The 18058-nt window shown below is 53.2% G+C and overlaps 1 protein-coding gene across 1 annotated transcript in view; it reads right to left on the reverse strand.

Moving 5' to 3' along the window:
* LOC140404120 (lethal(3)malignant brain tumor-like protein 2) overlaps positions 1-14900 on the reverse strand; it is a 102201-nt gene extending 87301 nt beyond the window's left edge. Inside the window, 1 exon segment of the mRNA XM_072492539.1 lies at positions 14675-14900. Within this exon segment, the coding sequence (XP_072348640.1) occupies positions 14675-14769 (95 nt within the window). The 5' untranslated portion in view covers positions 14770-14900.
* Between the last annotated feature and the right edge of the window lie 3158 nt (positions 14901-18058).

The following is an 18058-nucleotide window of genomic DNA, read 5'->3' on the forward strand; positions in this document are numbered from 1 at the left end:
TGACGGTATAGCTGGGGAGATTGACGGTATAGCTGGGGGAGATTGACGGTATAGCTGGGGGAGATTGACGGTATAGCTGGGGGAGATTGACGGTATAGCTGGGGGAGATTGACGGTATAGCTGGGGGAGATTGACGGTATAGCTGGGGGAGATTGACGGTATAGCTGGGGGAGATTGACGGTATAGCTGGGGGAGATTGACGGTATAGCTGGGGAGATTGACGGTATAGCTGGGGGAGATTGACGGTATAGCTGGGGAGATTGACGGTATAGCTGGGGGAGATTGACGGTATAGCTGGGGGAGATTGACGGTATAGCTGGGGGAGATTGACGGTATAGCTGGGGGAGATTGACGGTATAGCTGGGGGAGATTGACGGTATAGCTGGGGGAGATTGACGGTATAGCTGGGGGAGATTGACGGTATAGCTGGGGGAGATTGACGGTATAGCTGGGGGAGATTGACGGTATAGCTGGGGGAGATTGACGGTATAGCTGGGGGAGATTGACGGTATAGCTGGGGGGAGATTGACGGTATAGCTGGGGGAGATTGACGGTATAGCTGGGGGAGATTGACGGTATAGCTGGGGGAGATTGACGGTATAGCTGGGGGAGATTGACGGTATAGCTGGGGGAGATTGACGGTATAGCTGGGGGAGATTGACGGTATAGCTGGGGGAGATTGACGGTATAGCTGGGGGAGATTGACGGTATAGCTGGGGGAGATTGACGGTATAGCTGGGGGAGATTGACGGTATAGCTGGGGAGATTGACGGTAATAGGCTGGGGGAGATTGACGGTATAGCTGGGGGAGATTGACGGTATAGCTGGGGGAGATTGACGGTATAGCTGGGGAGATTGACGGTATAGCTGGGGGAGATTGACGGTATAGCTGGGGGAGATTGACGGTATAGCTGGGGGAGATTGACGGTATAGCTGGGGGAGATTGACGGTATAGCTGGGGGAGATTGACGGTATAGCTGGGGAGATTGACGGTATAGCTGGGGGAGATTGACGGTATAGCTGGGGGAGATTGACGGTATAGCTGGGGGGAGATTGACGGTATAGCTGGGGGAGATTGACGGTATAGCTGGGGGAGATTGACGGTATATAGCTGGGGGGAGATTGACGGTATAGCTGGGGGGAGATTGACGGTATAGCTGGGGGAGATTGACGGTATAGCTGGGGGAGATTGACGGTATAGCTGGGGGAGATTGACGGTATAGCTGGGGGAGATTGACGGTATAGCTGGGGGAGATTGACGGTATAGCTGGGGGAGATTGACGGTATAGCTGGGGGAGATTGACGGTATAGCTGGGGAGATTGACGGTATAGCTGGGGGAGATTGACGGTATAGCTGGGGGAGATTGACGGTATAGCTGGGGGAGATTGACGGTATAGCTGGGGGAGATTGACGGTATAGCTGGGGGGAGATTGACGGTATAGCTGGGGGAGATTGACGGTATAGCTGGGGGAGATTGACGGTATAGCTGGGGAGATTGACGGTATAGCTGGGGGAGATTGACGGTATAGCTGGGGGAGATTGACGGTATAGCTGGGGGAGATTGACGGTATAGCTGGGGGAGATTGACGGTATAGCTGGGGGAGATTGACGGTATAGCTGGGGGAGATTGACGGTATAGCTGGGGGAGATTGACGGTATAGCTGGGGGAGATTGACGGTATAGCTGGGGGAGATTGACGGTATAGCTGGGGGAGATTGACGGTATAGCTGGGGAGATTGACGGTATAGCTGGGGGAGATTGACGGTATAGCTGGGGAGATTGACGGTATAGCTGGGGGAGATTGACGGTATAGCTGGGGGAGATTGACGGTATAGCTGGGGGAGATTGACGGTATAGCTGGGGGAGATTGACGGTATAGCTGGGGGAGATTGACGGTATAGCTGGGGGAGATTGACGGTATAGCTGGGGGAGATTGACGGTATAGCTGGGGGAGATTGACGGTATAGCTGGGGGAGATTGACGGTATAGCTGGGGGAGATTGACGGTATAGCTGGGGGAGATGACGGTATAGCTGGGGAGATTGACGGTATAGCTGGGGGAGATTGACGGTATAGCTGGGGGAGATTGACGTATAGCTGGGGGAGATTGACGGTATAGCTGGGGGAGATTGACGGTATAGCTGGGGGAGATTGACGGTATAGCTGGGGGAGATTGACGGTATAGCTGGGGGAGATTGACGGTATAGCTGGGGAGATTGACGGTATAGCTGGGGGAGATTGACGGTATAGCTGGGGGAGATTGACGGTATAGCTGGGGAGATTGACGGTATAGCTGGGGGAGATTGACGGTATAGCTGGGGGAGATTGACGGTATAGCTGGGGGAGATTGACGGTATAGCTGGGGGAGATTGACGGTATAGCTGGGGGAGATTGACGGTATAGCTGGGGAGATTGACGGTATAGCTGGGGGAGATTGACGGTATAGCTGGGGGAGATTGACGGTATAGCTGGGGGAGATTGACGGTATAGCTGGGGGAGATTGACGGTATAGCTGGGGGAGATTGACGGTATAGCTGGGGGAGATTGACGGTATAGCTGGGGGAGATTGACGGTATAGCTGGGGGGAGATTGACGGTATAGCTGGGGGAGATTGACGGTATAGCTGGGGGAGATTGACGGTATAGCTGGGGAGATTGACGGTATAGCTGGGGGAGATTGACGGTATAGCTGGGGGGAGATTGACGGTATAGCTGGGGGAGATTGACGGTATAGCTGGGGGAGATTGACGGTATAGCTGGGGAGATTGACGGTATAGCTGGGGGAGATTGACGGTATAGCTGGGGGGAGATTGACGGTATAGCTGGGGGAGATTGACGGTATAGCTGGGGGAGATTGACGGTATAGCTGGGGGAGATTGACGGTATAGCTGGGGGAGATTGACGGTATAGCTGGGGGAGATTGACGGTATAGCTGGGGGAGATTGACGGTATAGCTGGGGGAGATTGACGGTATAGCTGGGGGAGATTGACGGTATAGCTGGGGGAGAGATTGACGGTATAGCTGGGGGAGATATGACGGTAAGCTGGGGGAGATTGACGTATAGCTGGGGGAGATTGACGGTATAGCTGGGGGAGATTGACGGTATAGCTGGGGGAGATTGACGGTATAGCTGGGGGAGATTGACGGTATAGCTGGGGGAGATTGACGTATAGCTGGGGGAGATTGACGGTATAGCTGGGGGAGATTGACGGTATAGCTGGGGAGATTGACGGTATAGCTGGGGGAGATTGACGTATAGCTGGGGGAGATTGACGGTATAGCTGGGGGAGATTGATCGGTATAGCTGGGGGAGATTGACGGTATAGCTGGTGGAGATTGACGGTATAGCTGGGGGAGATTGACGGTATAGCTGGGGGAGATTGACGGTATAGCTGGGGGAGATTGACGGTATAGCTGGGGGAGATTGACGGTATAGCTGGGGGAGATTGACGGTATAGCTGGGGGAGATTGACGGTATAGCTGGGGAGATTGACGGTATAGCTGGGGAGATTGACGGTATAGCTGGGGGAGATTGACGGTATAGCTGGGGGAGATTGACGGTATAGCTGGGGAGATTGACGGTATAGCTGGGGGAGATTGACGGTATAGCTGGGGGAGATTGACGGTATAGCTGGGGGAGATTGACGGTATAGCTGGGGAGATTGACGGTATAGCTGGGGGAGATTGACGGTATAGCTGGGGGAGATTGACGGTATAGCTGGGGAGATTGACGGTATAGCTGGGGGAGATTGACGGTATAGCTGGGGGAGATTGACGGTATAGCTGGGGGAGATTGACGGTATAGCTGGGGGAGATTGACGGTATAGCTGGGGGAGATTGACGGTATAGCTGGGGGAGATTGACGGTATAGCTGGGGGAGATTGACGGTATAGCTGGGGGAGATTGACGGTATAGCTGGGGAGATTGACGGTATAGCTGGGGGAGATTGACGGTATAGCTGGGGGAGATTGACGGTATAGCTGGGGGAGATTGACGGTATAGCTGGGGGAGATTGACGGTATAGCTGGGGGAGATTGACGGTATAGCTGGGGGAGATGACGGTATAGCTGGGGGAGATTGACGGTATAGCTGGGGGAGATTGACGGTATAGCTGGGGGAGATTGACGGTATAAGCTGGGGGAGATTGACGGTATAGCTGGGGGAGATTGACGGTATAGCTGGGGGAGATTGACGGTATAGCTGGGGGAGATTGACGGTATAGCTGGGGGAGATTGACGGTATAGCTGGGGGAGATTGACGGTATAGCTGGGGGAGATTGACGGTATAGCTGGGGAGATTGACGGTATAGCTGGGGGAGATTGACGGTATAGCTGGGGGAGATTGACGGTATAGCTGGGGAGATTGACGGTATAGCTGGGGGAGATTGACGGTATAGCTGGGGGTGGGGAGATTGACGGTATAGCTGGGGGAGATTGACGGTATAGCTGGGGGAGATTGACGGTATAGCTGGGGGAGATTGACGGTATAGCTGGGGGAGATTGACGGTATAGCTGGGGGAGATTGACGGTATAGCTGGGGGAGATTGACGTATAGCTGGGGGAGATTGACGGTATAGCTGGGGGAGATTGACGGTATAGCTGGGGGAGATTGACGGTATAGCTGGGGGAGATTGACGGTATAGCTGGGGGAGATTGACGGTATAGCTGGGGGAGATTGACCGTATCAGCTGGGGGAGATTGACGGTATAGCTGGGGGGAGATTGACGGTATAGCTGGGGGAGATTGACGGTATAGCTGGGGGAGATTGACGGTATAGCTGGGGAGATTGACGGTATAGCTGGGGGAGATTGACGGTATAGCTGGGGGAGATTGACGGTATAGCTGGGGGAGATTGACGGTATAGCTGGGGGAGATTGACGGTATAGCTGGGGGAGATTGACGGTATAGCTTGGGGGAGATTGACGGTATAGCTGGGGGAGATTGACGGTATAGCTGGGGGAGATTGACGGTATAGCTGGGGGAGATTGACGGTATAGCTGGGGGAGATTGACGGTATAGCTGGGGGAGATTGACGGTATAGCTGGGGGAGATTGACGGTATAGCTGGGGGAGATTGACGGTATAGCTGGGGGAGATTGACGGTATAGCCTGGGGGAGATTGACGGTATAGCTGGGGGAGATTGACGGTATAGCTGGGGGAGATTGACGGTATAGCTGGGGAGATTGACGGTATAGCTGGGGGAGATTGACGGTATAGCTGGGGAGATTGACGGTATAGCTGGGGGAGATTGACGGTATAGCTGGGGGAGATTGACGGTTATAGCTGGGGGAGATTGACGGTATAGCTGGGGGAGATTGACGGTATAGCTGGGGGAGATTGACGGTATAGCTGGGGGAGATTGACGGTATAGCTGGGGGAGATTGACGGTATAGCTGGGGGAGATTGACGGTATAGCTGGGGAGATTGACGGTATAGCTGGGGGAGATTGACGGTATAGCTGGGGGAGATTGACGGTATAGCTGGGGGAGATTGACGGTATAGCTGGGGGAGATTGACGGTATAGCTGGGGGAGATTGACGGTATAGCTGGGGGAGATTGACGGTATAGCTGGGGGAGATTCGACGGAGATTGACGGTATAGCTGGGGAGATTGACGGTATAGCTGGGGGAGATTGACGGTATAAGCTGGGGGAGATTGACGGTATAGCTGGGGGAGATTGACGGTATAGCTGGGGGAGATTGACGGTATAGCTGGGGGAGATTGACGGTATAGCTGGGGGAGATTGACGGTATAGCTGGGGGAGATTGACGGTATAGCTGGGGGAGATTGACGGTATAGCTGGGGGAGATTGACGGTATAGCTGGGGGAGATTGACGGTATAGCTGGGGGAGATTGACGGTATAGCTGGGGGAGATTGACGGTATAGCTGGGGGAGATTGACGGTATAGCTGGGGAGATTGACGGTATAGCTGGGGGAGATTGACGGTATAGCTGGGGGGAGATTGACGGTATAGCTGGGGGAGATTGACGGTATAGCTGGGGGAGATTGACGGTATAGCTGGGGGAGATTGACGGTATAGCTGGGGGAGATTGACGGTATTAGCTGGGGGAGATTGACGGTATAGCTGGGGGAGATTGACGGTATAGCTGGGGGAGATTGACGGTTATAGCTGGGGGAGATTGACGGTATAGCTGGGGGAGATTGACGGTATAGCTGGGGAGATTGACGGTATCGCTGGGGAGATTGACGGTATAGCTGGGGAGATTGACGGTATAGCTGGGGGAGATTGACGGTATAGCTGGGGGAGATTGACGGTATAGCTGGGGGAGATTGACGGTATAGCTGGGGGAGATTGACGGTATAGCTGGGGGAGATTGACGGTATAGCTGGGGGAGATTGACGTTATAGCTGGGGGAGATTGACGGTATAGCTGGGGAGATTGACGGTATAGCTGGGGGAGATTGACGGTATAAGCTGGGGGAGATTGACGGTATAGCTGGGGGAGATTGACGGTATAGCTGGGGGAGATTGACGGTATAGCTGGGGGGAGATTGACGGTATAGCTGGGGGGAGATTGACGGTATAGCTGGGGGAGATTGACGGTATAGCTGGGGGAGATTGACGGTATAGCTGGGGGAGATTGACGGTATAGCTGGGGAGATTGACGGTATAGCTGGGGGAGATTGACGGTATAGCTGGGGGAGATTGACGGTATAGCTGGGGGAGATTGACGGTATAGCTGGGGAGATTGACGGTATAGCTGGGGGAGATTGACGGTATAGCTGGGGGAGATTGACGGTATAGCTGGGGGAGATTGACGGTATAGCTGGGGAGATTGACGGTATAGCTGGGGGAGATTGGACGGTATAGCTGGGGGAGATTGACGGTATAGCTGGGGGAGATTGACGGTATAGCTGGGGGAGATTGACGGTATAGCTGGGGGAGATTGACGGTATAGCTGGGGGAGATTGACGGTATAGCTGGGGAGATTGACGGTATAGCTGGGGGAGATTGACGGTATAGCTGGGGAGATTGACGGTATAGCTGGGGGAGATTGACGGTATAGCTGGGGGAGATTGACGGTATAGCTGGGGGAGATTGACGGTATAGCTGGGGGAGATTGACGGTATAGCTGGGGGAGATTGACGGTATAGCTGGGGAGATTGACGGTATAGCTGGGGAGATGACGGTATAGCTGGGGGAGATTGACGGTATAGCTGGGGGAGATTGACGGTATAGCTGGGGAGATTGACGGTATAGCTGGGGGAGATTGACGGTATAGCTGGGGAGATTGACGGTATAGCTGGGGAGATTGACGTATAGCTGGGGGAGATTGACGGTATAGCTGGGGGAGATTGACGGTATATGCTGGGGGAGATTGACGGTATAGCTGGGGGAGATTGACGGTATAGCTGGGGGAGATTGACGGTATAGCTGGGGAGATTGACGGTATAGCTGGGGGGGAGATTGACGGTATAGCTGGGGGAGATTGACGGTTATAGCTGGGGAGATTGACGGTATAGCTGGGGGAGATTGACGGTATAGCTGGGGGAGATTGACGGTATAGCTGGGGGAGATTGACGGTATAGCTGGGGGAGATTGACGGTATAGCTGGGGGAGATTGACGGTATAGCTGGGGAGATTGACGGTATAGCTGGGGGAGATTGACGGTATAGCTGGGGGAGATTGACGGTATAGCTGGGGGAGATTGACGGTATAGCTGGGGGAGATTGACGGTATAGCTGGGGGAGATTGACGGTATAGCTGGGGGAGATTGACGGTATAGCTGGGGAGATTGACGGTATAGCTGGGGGAGATTGACGGTATAGCTGGGGGAGGATTGACGGTATAGCTGGGGAGATTGACGGTATAGCTGGGGGGAGATTGACGGTATAGCTGGGGGAGATTGACGGTATAGCTGGGGAGATTGACGGTATAGCTGGGGGAGATTGACGGTATAGCTGGGGGAGATTGACGGTATAGCTGGGGAGATTGACGTTATAGCTGGGGGAGATTGACGGTATAGCTGGGGGAGATTGACGGTATAGCTGGGGGAGATTGACGTATAGCTGGGGGAGATTGACGGTATAGCTGGGGGAGATTGACGGTATAGCTGGGGGAGATTGACGGTATAGCTGGGGGAGATTGACGGTATAGCTGGGGAGATTGACGGTATAGCTGGGGGAGATTGACGGTATAGCTGGGGGGAGATTGACGGTATAGCTGGGGGAGATTGACGGTATAGCTGGGGGAGATTGACGGTATAGCTGGGGAGATTGACGGTATTAGCTGGGGAGATTGACGGTATAGCTGGGGGAGATTGACGGTATAGCTGGGGGAGATTGACGGTATAGCTGGGGGAGATTGACGGTATAGCTGGGGAGATTGACGGTATAGCTGGGGGAGATTGACGGTATAGCTGGGGAGATTGACGGTATAGCTGGGGGAGATTGACGGTATAGCTGGGGGAGATTGACGGTATAGCTGGGGAGATTGACGGTATAGCTGGGGGAGATTGAAGGTATAGCTGGGGGAGATTGACTGTATAGGCTGGGGGAGATTGACGGTATAGCTGGGGGAGATTGACGGTATAGCTGGGGGAGATTGACGGTATAGCTGGGGAGATTGACGGTATAGCTGGGGGAGATTGACGGTATAGCTGGGGGAGATTGACGGTATAGCTGGGGGAGATTGACGGTATAGCTGGGGGAGATTGACGGTAAGGGGGAGATGACGGTATAGCTGGGGGAGATTGACGGTATAGCTGGGGGAGATTGACGGTATAGCTGGGGGAGATTGACGGTATAGCTGGGGGAGATTGACGGTATAGCTGGGGGAGATTGACGGTATAGCTGGGGGAGATTGACGGTATAGCTGGGGAGATTGACGGTATAGCTTGGGGGAGATTGACGGTATAGCTGGGGAGATTGACGGTATAGCTGGGGGAGATTGACGGTATAGCTGGGGGAGATTGACGGTTATAGCTGGGGGAGATTGACGGTATAGCTGGGGAGATTGACGGTATAGCTGGGGGAGATTGACGGTATAGCTGGGGAGATTGACGGTATAGCTGGGGGGAGATTGACGGTATAGCTGGGGGGAGATTGACGGTATAGCTGGGGGAGATTGACGGTATAGCTGGGGAGATTGACGGTATAGCTGGGGGAGATTGACGGTATAGCTGGGGGAGATTGACGGTTAGCTGGGGGAGATTGACGGTATAGCTGGGAGATTGACGGTATAGCTGGGGGAGATTGACGGTATAGCTGGGGGAGATTGACGGTATAGCTGGGGGAGATTGACGTATAGCTGGGGGAGATTGACGGTATAGCTGGGGGAGATTGACGGTATAGCTGGGGGAGATTGACGGTATAGCTGGGGAGATTGACGGTATAGCTGGGGAGATTGACGGTATAGCTGGGGAGATTGACGGTATAGCTGGGGGAGATTGACGGTATAGCTGGGGGAGATTGACGGTATAGCTGGGGAGATTGACGGTATAGCTGGGGGAGATTGACGGTATAGCTGGGGGAGATTGACGGGTATAGCTGGGGGAGATTGACGGTATAGCTGGGGGAGATTGACGGTATAGCTGGGGGAGATTGACGGTATAGCTTGGGGGAGTATGACGGTATAGCTGGGGGAGATTGACGGTATAGCTGGGGGAGATTGACGGTATAGCTGGGGGAGATTGGACGGTAGATTAGCTGGGGGACGATTGACGGTATAGCTGGGGGAGATGACGTATAGCTGGGGAGATTGACGGTATAGCTGGGGGAGATTGACGGTATAGCTGGGGGAGATTGACGGTATAGCTGGGGGAGATTGACGGTATAGCTGGGGGAGATTGACGGTATAGCTGGGGGAGATTGACGGTTATAGCTGGGGGAGATTGACGGTATAGCTGGGGGAGATTGACGGTATAGCTGGGGGAGATTGACGGTATAGCTGGGGAGATTGACGGTATAGCTGGGGGAGATTGACGGTATAGCTGGGGGAGATTGACGGTATAGCTGGGGGAGATTGACGTTATAGCTGGGGGAGATTGACGGTATAGCTGGGGGAGATTGACGGTATAGCTGGGGAGATTGACGGTATAGCTGGGGGAGATTGACGGTATAGCTGGGGAGATGACGGTATAGCTGGGGGAGATGACGGTATAGCTGGGGGAGATTGACGGTATAGCTGGGGGAGATTGACGGTATAGCTGGGGGAGATTGACGGTATAGCTGGGGGAGATGACGTATAGCTGGGGGAGATTGACGGTATAGCTGGGGAGATTGACGGTATAGCTGGGGAGATTGACGGTATAAGCTGGGGGAGATTGACGGTATAGCTGGGGAGATTGACGGTATAGCTGGGGAGATTGACGGTATAGCTGGGGGAGATTGACGGTATAGCTGGGGGAGATTTGACGGTATAGCTGGGGAGATTGACGGTATAGCTGGGGAGATTGACGGTATAGCTGGGGGAGATTGACGGTATAGCTGGGGGAGATTGACGGTATAGCTGGGGAGATTGACGGTTATAGCTGGGGGAGATTGACGGTATAGCTGGGGGAGATTGACGGTATAGCTGGGGGAGATTGACGTAAGCTGGGGAGATTGACGGTATAGCTGGGGGAGATTGACGGTATAGCTGGGGAGATTGACGGTATAGCTGGGGGAGATTGACGGTATAGCTGGGGGAGATTGACCGGTATACGCTGGGGGAGATTGACGGTATAGCTGGGGGAGGATTGACGTATAGCTGGGGGAGATTGACGGTATAGCTGGGGAGAATGACGGTATAGCTGGGGGAGATTGACGGTATAGCTGGGGGAGATTGACGGTATAGCTGGGGGGAGATTGACGGTATAGCTGGAGATGACGAAGCTGATTGACGGTATAGCTGGGGGAGATTGACGGTATAGCTGGGGGAGATTGACGGTATAGCTGGGGGGAGATTGACGGTATAGCTGGGGGAGATTGACGGTATAGCTGGGGGAGATTGACGGTATAGCTGGGGGAGTATGACGGTATAGCTGGGGGAGATTGACGGTATAGCTGGGGGAGATTGACGGTATAGCTGGGGGAGATTGACGGTATAGCTGGGGGGATTGACGTATAGCTGGGGGAGATTGACGGTATAGCTGGGGGAGATTGACGGTATAGCTGGGGGAGATTGACGGTATAGCTGGGGGAGATTGACGTATAGCTGGGGGAGATTGACGGTATAGCTGGGGGAGATTGACGGTATAGCTGGGGGGAGATTGACGGTATAGCTGGGGAGATTGACGGTATAGCTGGGGGAGATTGACGGTATAGCTGGGGGGAAGATTGACGGTATAGCTGGGGGAGATGACGGTATAGCTGGGGGAGATTTGACGGTATAGCTGGGGGAGATTGACGGTATAGCTGGGGGAGATTGACGGTATAGCTGGGGGAGATTGACGGTATAGCTGGGGGAGATTGACGGTATAGCTGGGGGAGATTGACGGTATAGCTGGGGGAGATTGACGGTATAGCTGGGGAGATTGACGGTATAAGCTGGGGGAGATTGACGGTATAGCTGGGGGAGATTGACGGTATAGCTGGGAGATGACGGTATAGCTGGGGGAGATTGACGGTATAGCTGGGGGAGATTGACGGTATAGCTGGGGAGATTGACGGTATAGCTGGGGAGATTGACGGTATAGCTGGGGAGATTGACGGTATAGCTGGGGGAGATTGACGGTATAGCTGGGGGAGATTGACGGTATAGCTGGGGAGAGATTGACGGTATAGCTGGGGAGATTGACGGTATAGCTGGGGGAGATTGATGGTATAGCTGGGGGGAGATTGATGGTATAGCTGGGGGAGATTGATGGTATAGCTGGGGGAGATTGATGGTATAGCTGGGGGAGATTGATGGTATAGCTGGGGGAGATTGATGGTATAGCTGGGGGAGATTGATGGTATAGCTGGGGGAGATTGATGGTATAGCTGGGGGAGATTGATGGTATAGCTGGGGGAGATTGATGGTATAGCTGGGGAGATGATGGTATAGCTGGGGGGAGATTGATGGTATAGCTGGGGGAGATTGATGGTATAGCTGGGGGAGATTGATGGTATAGCTGGGGGAGATTGATGGTATAGCTGGGGGAGATTGATGGTATAGCTGGGGAGATTGATGGTATGTGTAGGAAATCGGGGATGGTGAGGGATTTGTACCTGGAGGAGAGGTTTGCAGGTCTGGGTGAGCTGCGGGAGAGAGTGGAGCTTCCGAAGGGAAGTGAAATTCAGGAATATATAAGTGAGGCTTTTCGTACAGAAGGAATGGGGAGGGTTTCCCAAGCTGCCCGGAGTATACCCTGTTGGAGAGGATGCTGCTCCCGCATGTGGAGGGAGGGGGTGGGATTGGGGATATATGGCTGGCTGGGGAGGACAGGTGGTGGGGACAGAGAAGTGCGGAAGGGTGGGCCTGCGGGGGGGGGGGGGGGCGGGGGGGCGGGCGGGGGGGGGCGTGGAAGGGTGGGCCGCGCCGTTCCAGGGGGGTGCACTGGGGGGGGGGGGAGGGGGGCGCTCCAGGGAGAGTATGGAGGAGGCGATACGCAGGGTTAATTCAACCTCCTTGTGCGCGAGGATGAGTTTGATTCAGTTTAAGGTGGTGCACAGGGTGTATCTTGACCCAGGCGAGGGCGAGGGGGTTGATACACGGGGGTGGCAGACGAGTGTGAGAGGTGTGGGGCGAGGGCCGGCGAATCACACACGCGCGTTCTGGGTTGCGAGAAGCTGGAGAGATTCTGGGAAGCGATGTTCGGGGACACTATCGAAGGTTGTGCGGACCCACCGGTGGAGACCTTTGGGGTGTCGGCTCTTCTGGCTCCCGCCCTGGAGCGGGACTGGAACCATGGTGGGCACACTGCGATTTGCCAGGAGGTGCCCCACGGACTGAGTCCACGCTGGCAGTAGGGTGTCCGCACATTGAGGGGGGGGGGCGAGGGAACACAAAATAAAAAAGGCAAGCACAGGTTAGAACAACAAGGCTTGATGTTAGGAGGGGGTGAGGGGGGGTCCTGCCTGCTTTTGGGGGGGGGGGGGTAGGGGATGCAGCCACGAGTGTAAACAGAAGCAAGTTGGACACACTCAGACACACTCACTCACACACTGTTCACGCCCCCTTGGCAGTGCTGCCCATCAGGCAGGGCTGCAGCTCCCTCAGCCAATCGCAGCCGCCAGCAGGCGAGTCAATTTCAGGCCCATTCATAAAATCCACCACATGTCCCCCCCGCTCCTAAACCTCAATGAGTCCATAGTAAATACAATTGTACTTCAAACACTCACCCTGAACAGCATTTGTAAAAGCCTCCGTTTCCTCTCTTTAATATCAACTATGTTGTCCCCCCCAAAAAAAACACATCCCACAATAAATACATTTAAAAAATCAGTTTAAGCCCATTTGGTTTATTCTCTTTGCACCAAGTGAGTTACTTTAAATGTGTTTAAATGTACCTTTGGTAATTGCTCTTAAAGAGTTTGCGATGTTTTAACATTTAATAACCCAAGTTGTATCTATCCCCCGCGGAGTGAAAGTGGAGGAAAGGATAGTTAGTGAAGTTTAACAAGGGAGCTGATTACCTTTTTTTTTTTTTAAATGTGAAGCTGATCTGTGAATGTTTGGGGGCCGCTTTCTTCCAACGCGAGTGAAATGAGAGGACGCGGCCAACAGCAAACAGTAGCCCCTTGGGGTTGGGAATCTCTCTGGGGAGGGGACGGGAAAAGAGGGGATGAGTAATGCTTTTTTAAAATGCCTTTGCAACCCCGTTGCACGCAGCAGTCCTCAGAGGTCGGGACCCCCACCCCAAAAAAAAAACATGATACAATTCTCCCCCCTCCCCCCAGCCCCACCCCCCAAAAAAACACGGAACACACACCCCCTCCAAATCCCCCAAAAACATGGAACATTTTCCCCCCCCCCCCCCCCCCCAACCCCAACCCCAACCACGGAACACACCCCCCTTCCCAAATAAGAAGGAAACGTCTTTAAAAAGACAGGATTAAAAACATTTCCCTGACCAACTTGCAGATTCTACAAATAAACAGAGAAGTGGAAGGGGGGGGGGGGGGGTGGTGAGAGGGGCTTAATTGCAAAACTGCAACCCGAATAATTCTGCAACCTAAAATAGAGAGGGAGGGGGGGGGGGGGGAAATAAGATTTTATTGTGTAAAACACGCACAAAAAAATTAGGAGCGGTGGTGTGGGCAGGAGAGTAACTTTTAAAAAAACGGGAGAAGGAAAAAAAGTGGGAGGATCCACATTGCAAAACAAAATAGAGGGAGAGGGGCGGCCATTATCTGCTGTGCAGAGGGAGAGCCGGGGGGGGGGGGCTGCAATGGGTGAAGATTTACAGCCCAGAGCTGGGGATTCCCTGCCCACGTGCGGGGCCCTTTGGAACGTTGATACATCGTGAAATGTTGCAAAACTTCGGATACAATCCGCGGGGGTTCCAAGATGGAACGTTGGGTGATCCGAGCCGTTCCCACGTGCAGGGGGCCCCTCTCGCCCTGGAAACAGCTTCATTCCCGGGATTTAAAGCAGCAACATTTGTTTTGGGAGGGGGGGGGGGGGGTGGTCACACCCCCCTGCCCCGCTCCGGGACGCTCTCTGTCCCACGTGCGGATGGTGTTTAAATCCCCCCCCCGCCCCCCTCCATTGATACATTGTTTCTGAAATAAACAAACTGGATACAAACCTGCACAATCCTCCAATCACTTCCTTCTCCGCCTTGCGGAATTCCTGCAGCGTCTTCTGCCCCGTGTAATAAGCCATCGAATCCTTTGATTGCATCCCGCAGAATGCAAAAGGACAGAGGCGCCTGTTTGTGTTTTAACTTCTCTCTCTCACTCAGTTGTAGTAAAAACATTCAGCAATGGCGGGAAACAGCTGGGACCTCGTGGTCAGCTGGAGCCGCAGCACCGCTTTCGACATCCGCACAGCTTTCGCCTGGCTGGCAGCCGCTGGGTCTTAGCGCCCGCCTACCACTTGTTGCAGGGTGTGGGGTCTTCCTGGTGTGGAGTTTTCTTATAGTTGGGGTATAAGGACTTCCTGGTGGATTTGGATTTTGTTTATTGTCACGTGTACCGAGGTACAGTGAAAAGTATTTTTCTGTGAGCAGCTCAACAGATCATTAAGTACATGAGAAGAAAAGGGAATAAAAGAAAATACATAATAGGGCAACACAACATATACAATGTAACTACATAAGCACTGGCATCGGATGAAGCATACAGGGGGTAGTGTTAATGAGGTCAGTCCATAAGAGGGTCATTTAGGAGTCTGGTGACAGTGGGGAAGAAGCTGTTTTTGAGTCTGTCCGTGCGTGTTCTCAGACTTCTGTATCTCCTGCCCGATGAAAGAAGTTGGAAGAGTGAGTAAGCCGGGTGAGAGGGGTCTTTGATTATGCTGCCCGCTTTCCCCAGGCAGCGGGAGGTGTAGATGGAGTCAATGGATGAGAGGCAGGTTCGTGCGATGGACTGGGTGGTGTTCACGACTCTCTGAAGTTTCTTGCGGTCCTGGGCCGAGCAGTTGCCGTACCGGGCTGTGATGCAGCCTGATAGGATGCTTTCTATGGTGCATCTGTAAAGGTTGATAAGAGTTGGTGTGTGGGGTCTTCCTAAAGTGGGGGTGTGGGACCTTACTAAAGTGGGGGTGGGGACTTTCTTGGCAGCAAGGAGGGGCTGGTTTAGCACAGTGGGCAAAGCAGCTGGCTTGTAATGCAGAACACGGCCAGCAGCGCGGGCTCATATTCCTGTACCGGCCTCCCCGAGCAGGCAGCGGAATGTGGCTTTTCACAGTAACTTCATTGAAGCCTACTTGTGACAATAAGCGATTATTGTTATTATTATTAGCAGCAGAGCAGCACGGTAGCACAGTGGTTAGAACTGTTGCTTCACAGCACCAGGGTCCCAGGTTCAATTCTCGGCTTGGGTCACTGTCTGTGCGGAGTCTGCACATTCTCCCCGGGTCAGCGTGGGTTTCCTCCGGGTGCTCCGGTTTCCTCCCACAAGTCCCGAAAGATGTGCTTATTAGGTGAATTGGACATTCTGAATTCTCCCTCTCTGTACCCGAACAGGCGCCGGAATGTGGCGACTAGGGGATTTTCACAGTAACGTCATTGCAGTGTTAATGCAAGCCTACTGATAGGTACATGGATTACGGTAAAATGATATAGTGTAGATTTATTTGTTCTTAAGGGCAGCACGGTAGCATTGTGGATAGCACAATTGCTTCACAGCTCCAGGGTCCCAGGTTCGATTCCGGCTTGGGTCACTGTCTGTGTGGAGTTTGCACATCCACCCCGTGTCTGCGTGGGTTTCCTCCGGGTGCTCCGGTTTCCTCCCACAGTCCAAAGATGTGCAGGTTAGGTGGATTGGCCATGATAAATTGCCCTTAGTGTTGGGTGGAGGTGTTGACTTTGGGTAGGGTGCTCTTTCCAAGAGCCGGTGCAGACTCAATGGGCCGAATGGCCTCCTTCTGCACTGTAAATTCAATGATAATCTATGATTAATCTCGGACAAAGGTTCGGCACAACATCGTGGGCCGAGGGGCCTGTTCTGTGCTGGATTTTTTCTATTTCTATTTCTACTTGTGACAATAAAAGATTATTATTGTTACTAAAGTGGGGGTGTGGGGCCTTCCGATAGTGAGGTCTTCCTCCCTCCCCCCCCCCCCCCCAACCCCCCTGTCACTATAAAGGGGAGAAGCTGCTGACATCCTCGCTGCTTTACTGACAGGGCTGCGACTGAATCCTCCTGCTTGCAGTAAAGTTCTGGCATCAAGGAGGATCAGTATGCAGGTTCCTTCACTCAGTGGGAGGAACGAGCGGTAATTTTGTTTGGTTGGGGGGGGGGGGGGGTAAAATTGTGAGCAGTACCGGATGGTGCCTCTAGTGTTTTTATTGAAATTCGGCAACAATCTGGTGGAGGAATCCCCCAATCCCAATCCGTTTCCAACATCATCAGTGTCAGAAACAAAGGTACCCAGAGGAGCTGGATGGCTTCCATCTGTTTGTGCTCAGAGCAGCAGAGATGTTGCTGCAGTCGTGGGGCTGATCCCGGATGGAATAATTGTTGCCGGTGGCTGTGTCTGGGACGGCGCCCTATCTGCTGTGTGCAGGTTTCTAATGTGGGTTTAGGGGGTTAGATTGCAGCCACTCCCTGGCCTCCCCCTGGAGCTGGATTAAATTCAGGCCCGATTGTTATTGGGGCTGAGATTCCAGGGACTGTCCAGTGAGCCTGGGCCACGCAGTGACTCCGGCTGATAATCTCACTGGAGTGGGGAGTATGTCCCATTAGGGTGCTGACAGCTTCTGAGATTGGGGGCTGAAGGGCAGTTGCGGAGTCAAGAGTGATACACCTGGATCTGACCTTGGGGGGGTTAAGAAATGAAAGGAAATCAGCAGTTATTGACACCGAGTCTGGGTTAAGTAGTTTAACATGGAGACTGCAGTGAGCTTCTCCAATGTAAACACAGCATTAAAAATTATCCACAGCACCACGTGTTTGAACAGGTTTGCAATCTCTACACCGCTGCAGCCGGTTCGGGGATCACAAAATTGTTAGAGCTCACAAGGAGGCCGTTCGGCCCGTCGTCTCTGCAACTGCTCCACCGGTTCTGCATTTGGTTAAGATGTTAATTCATTAATGAATAGCATTTGTGGGAATTTACTGTGCCCAGATTGACAGCTGCGTTTTCCTACCTTAAAACAGTGACTTTCTACATTCTTTCATGCGATTATTTTTTAAAAAAAAGAATATTTCCAATTAAGGGGCCATGGAGCGTGGCCAATCCACCTATCTTGCACATCTTAGGGTTGTGGGGGTGAGACCCGGGGGAGAATGGGCAAACTCCACACGGACAGTGATCCAGGGCTGGAAAAATAAATAAAAACATTACTCAATTCTTTAATCTCACATCTGAAAATAGCTTACAATGAACCCTTAAACAACACTGATAGATACAGTAAACACAATACTCTTAATTGCTATCTCTATTCCCAATTAAACAACAAAAAAAGAAAAAACACATACAACTCTCAATCCATCCTTTCCAGAACAGATTTGGCTCCTGTTAGAAT

This window comes from Scyliorhinus torazame, chromosome 29, assembly GCF_047496885.1.
Source record: "Scyliorhinus torazame isolate Kashiwa2021f chromosome 29, sScyTor2.1, whole genome shotgun sequence".
Taxonomy (NCBI): domain Eukaryota; kingdom Metazoa; phylum Chordata; class Chondrichthyes; order Carcharhiniformes; family Scyliorhinidae; genus Scyliorhinus; species Scyliorhinus torazame.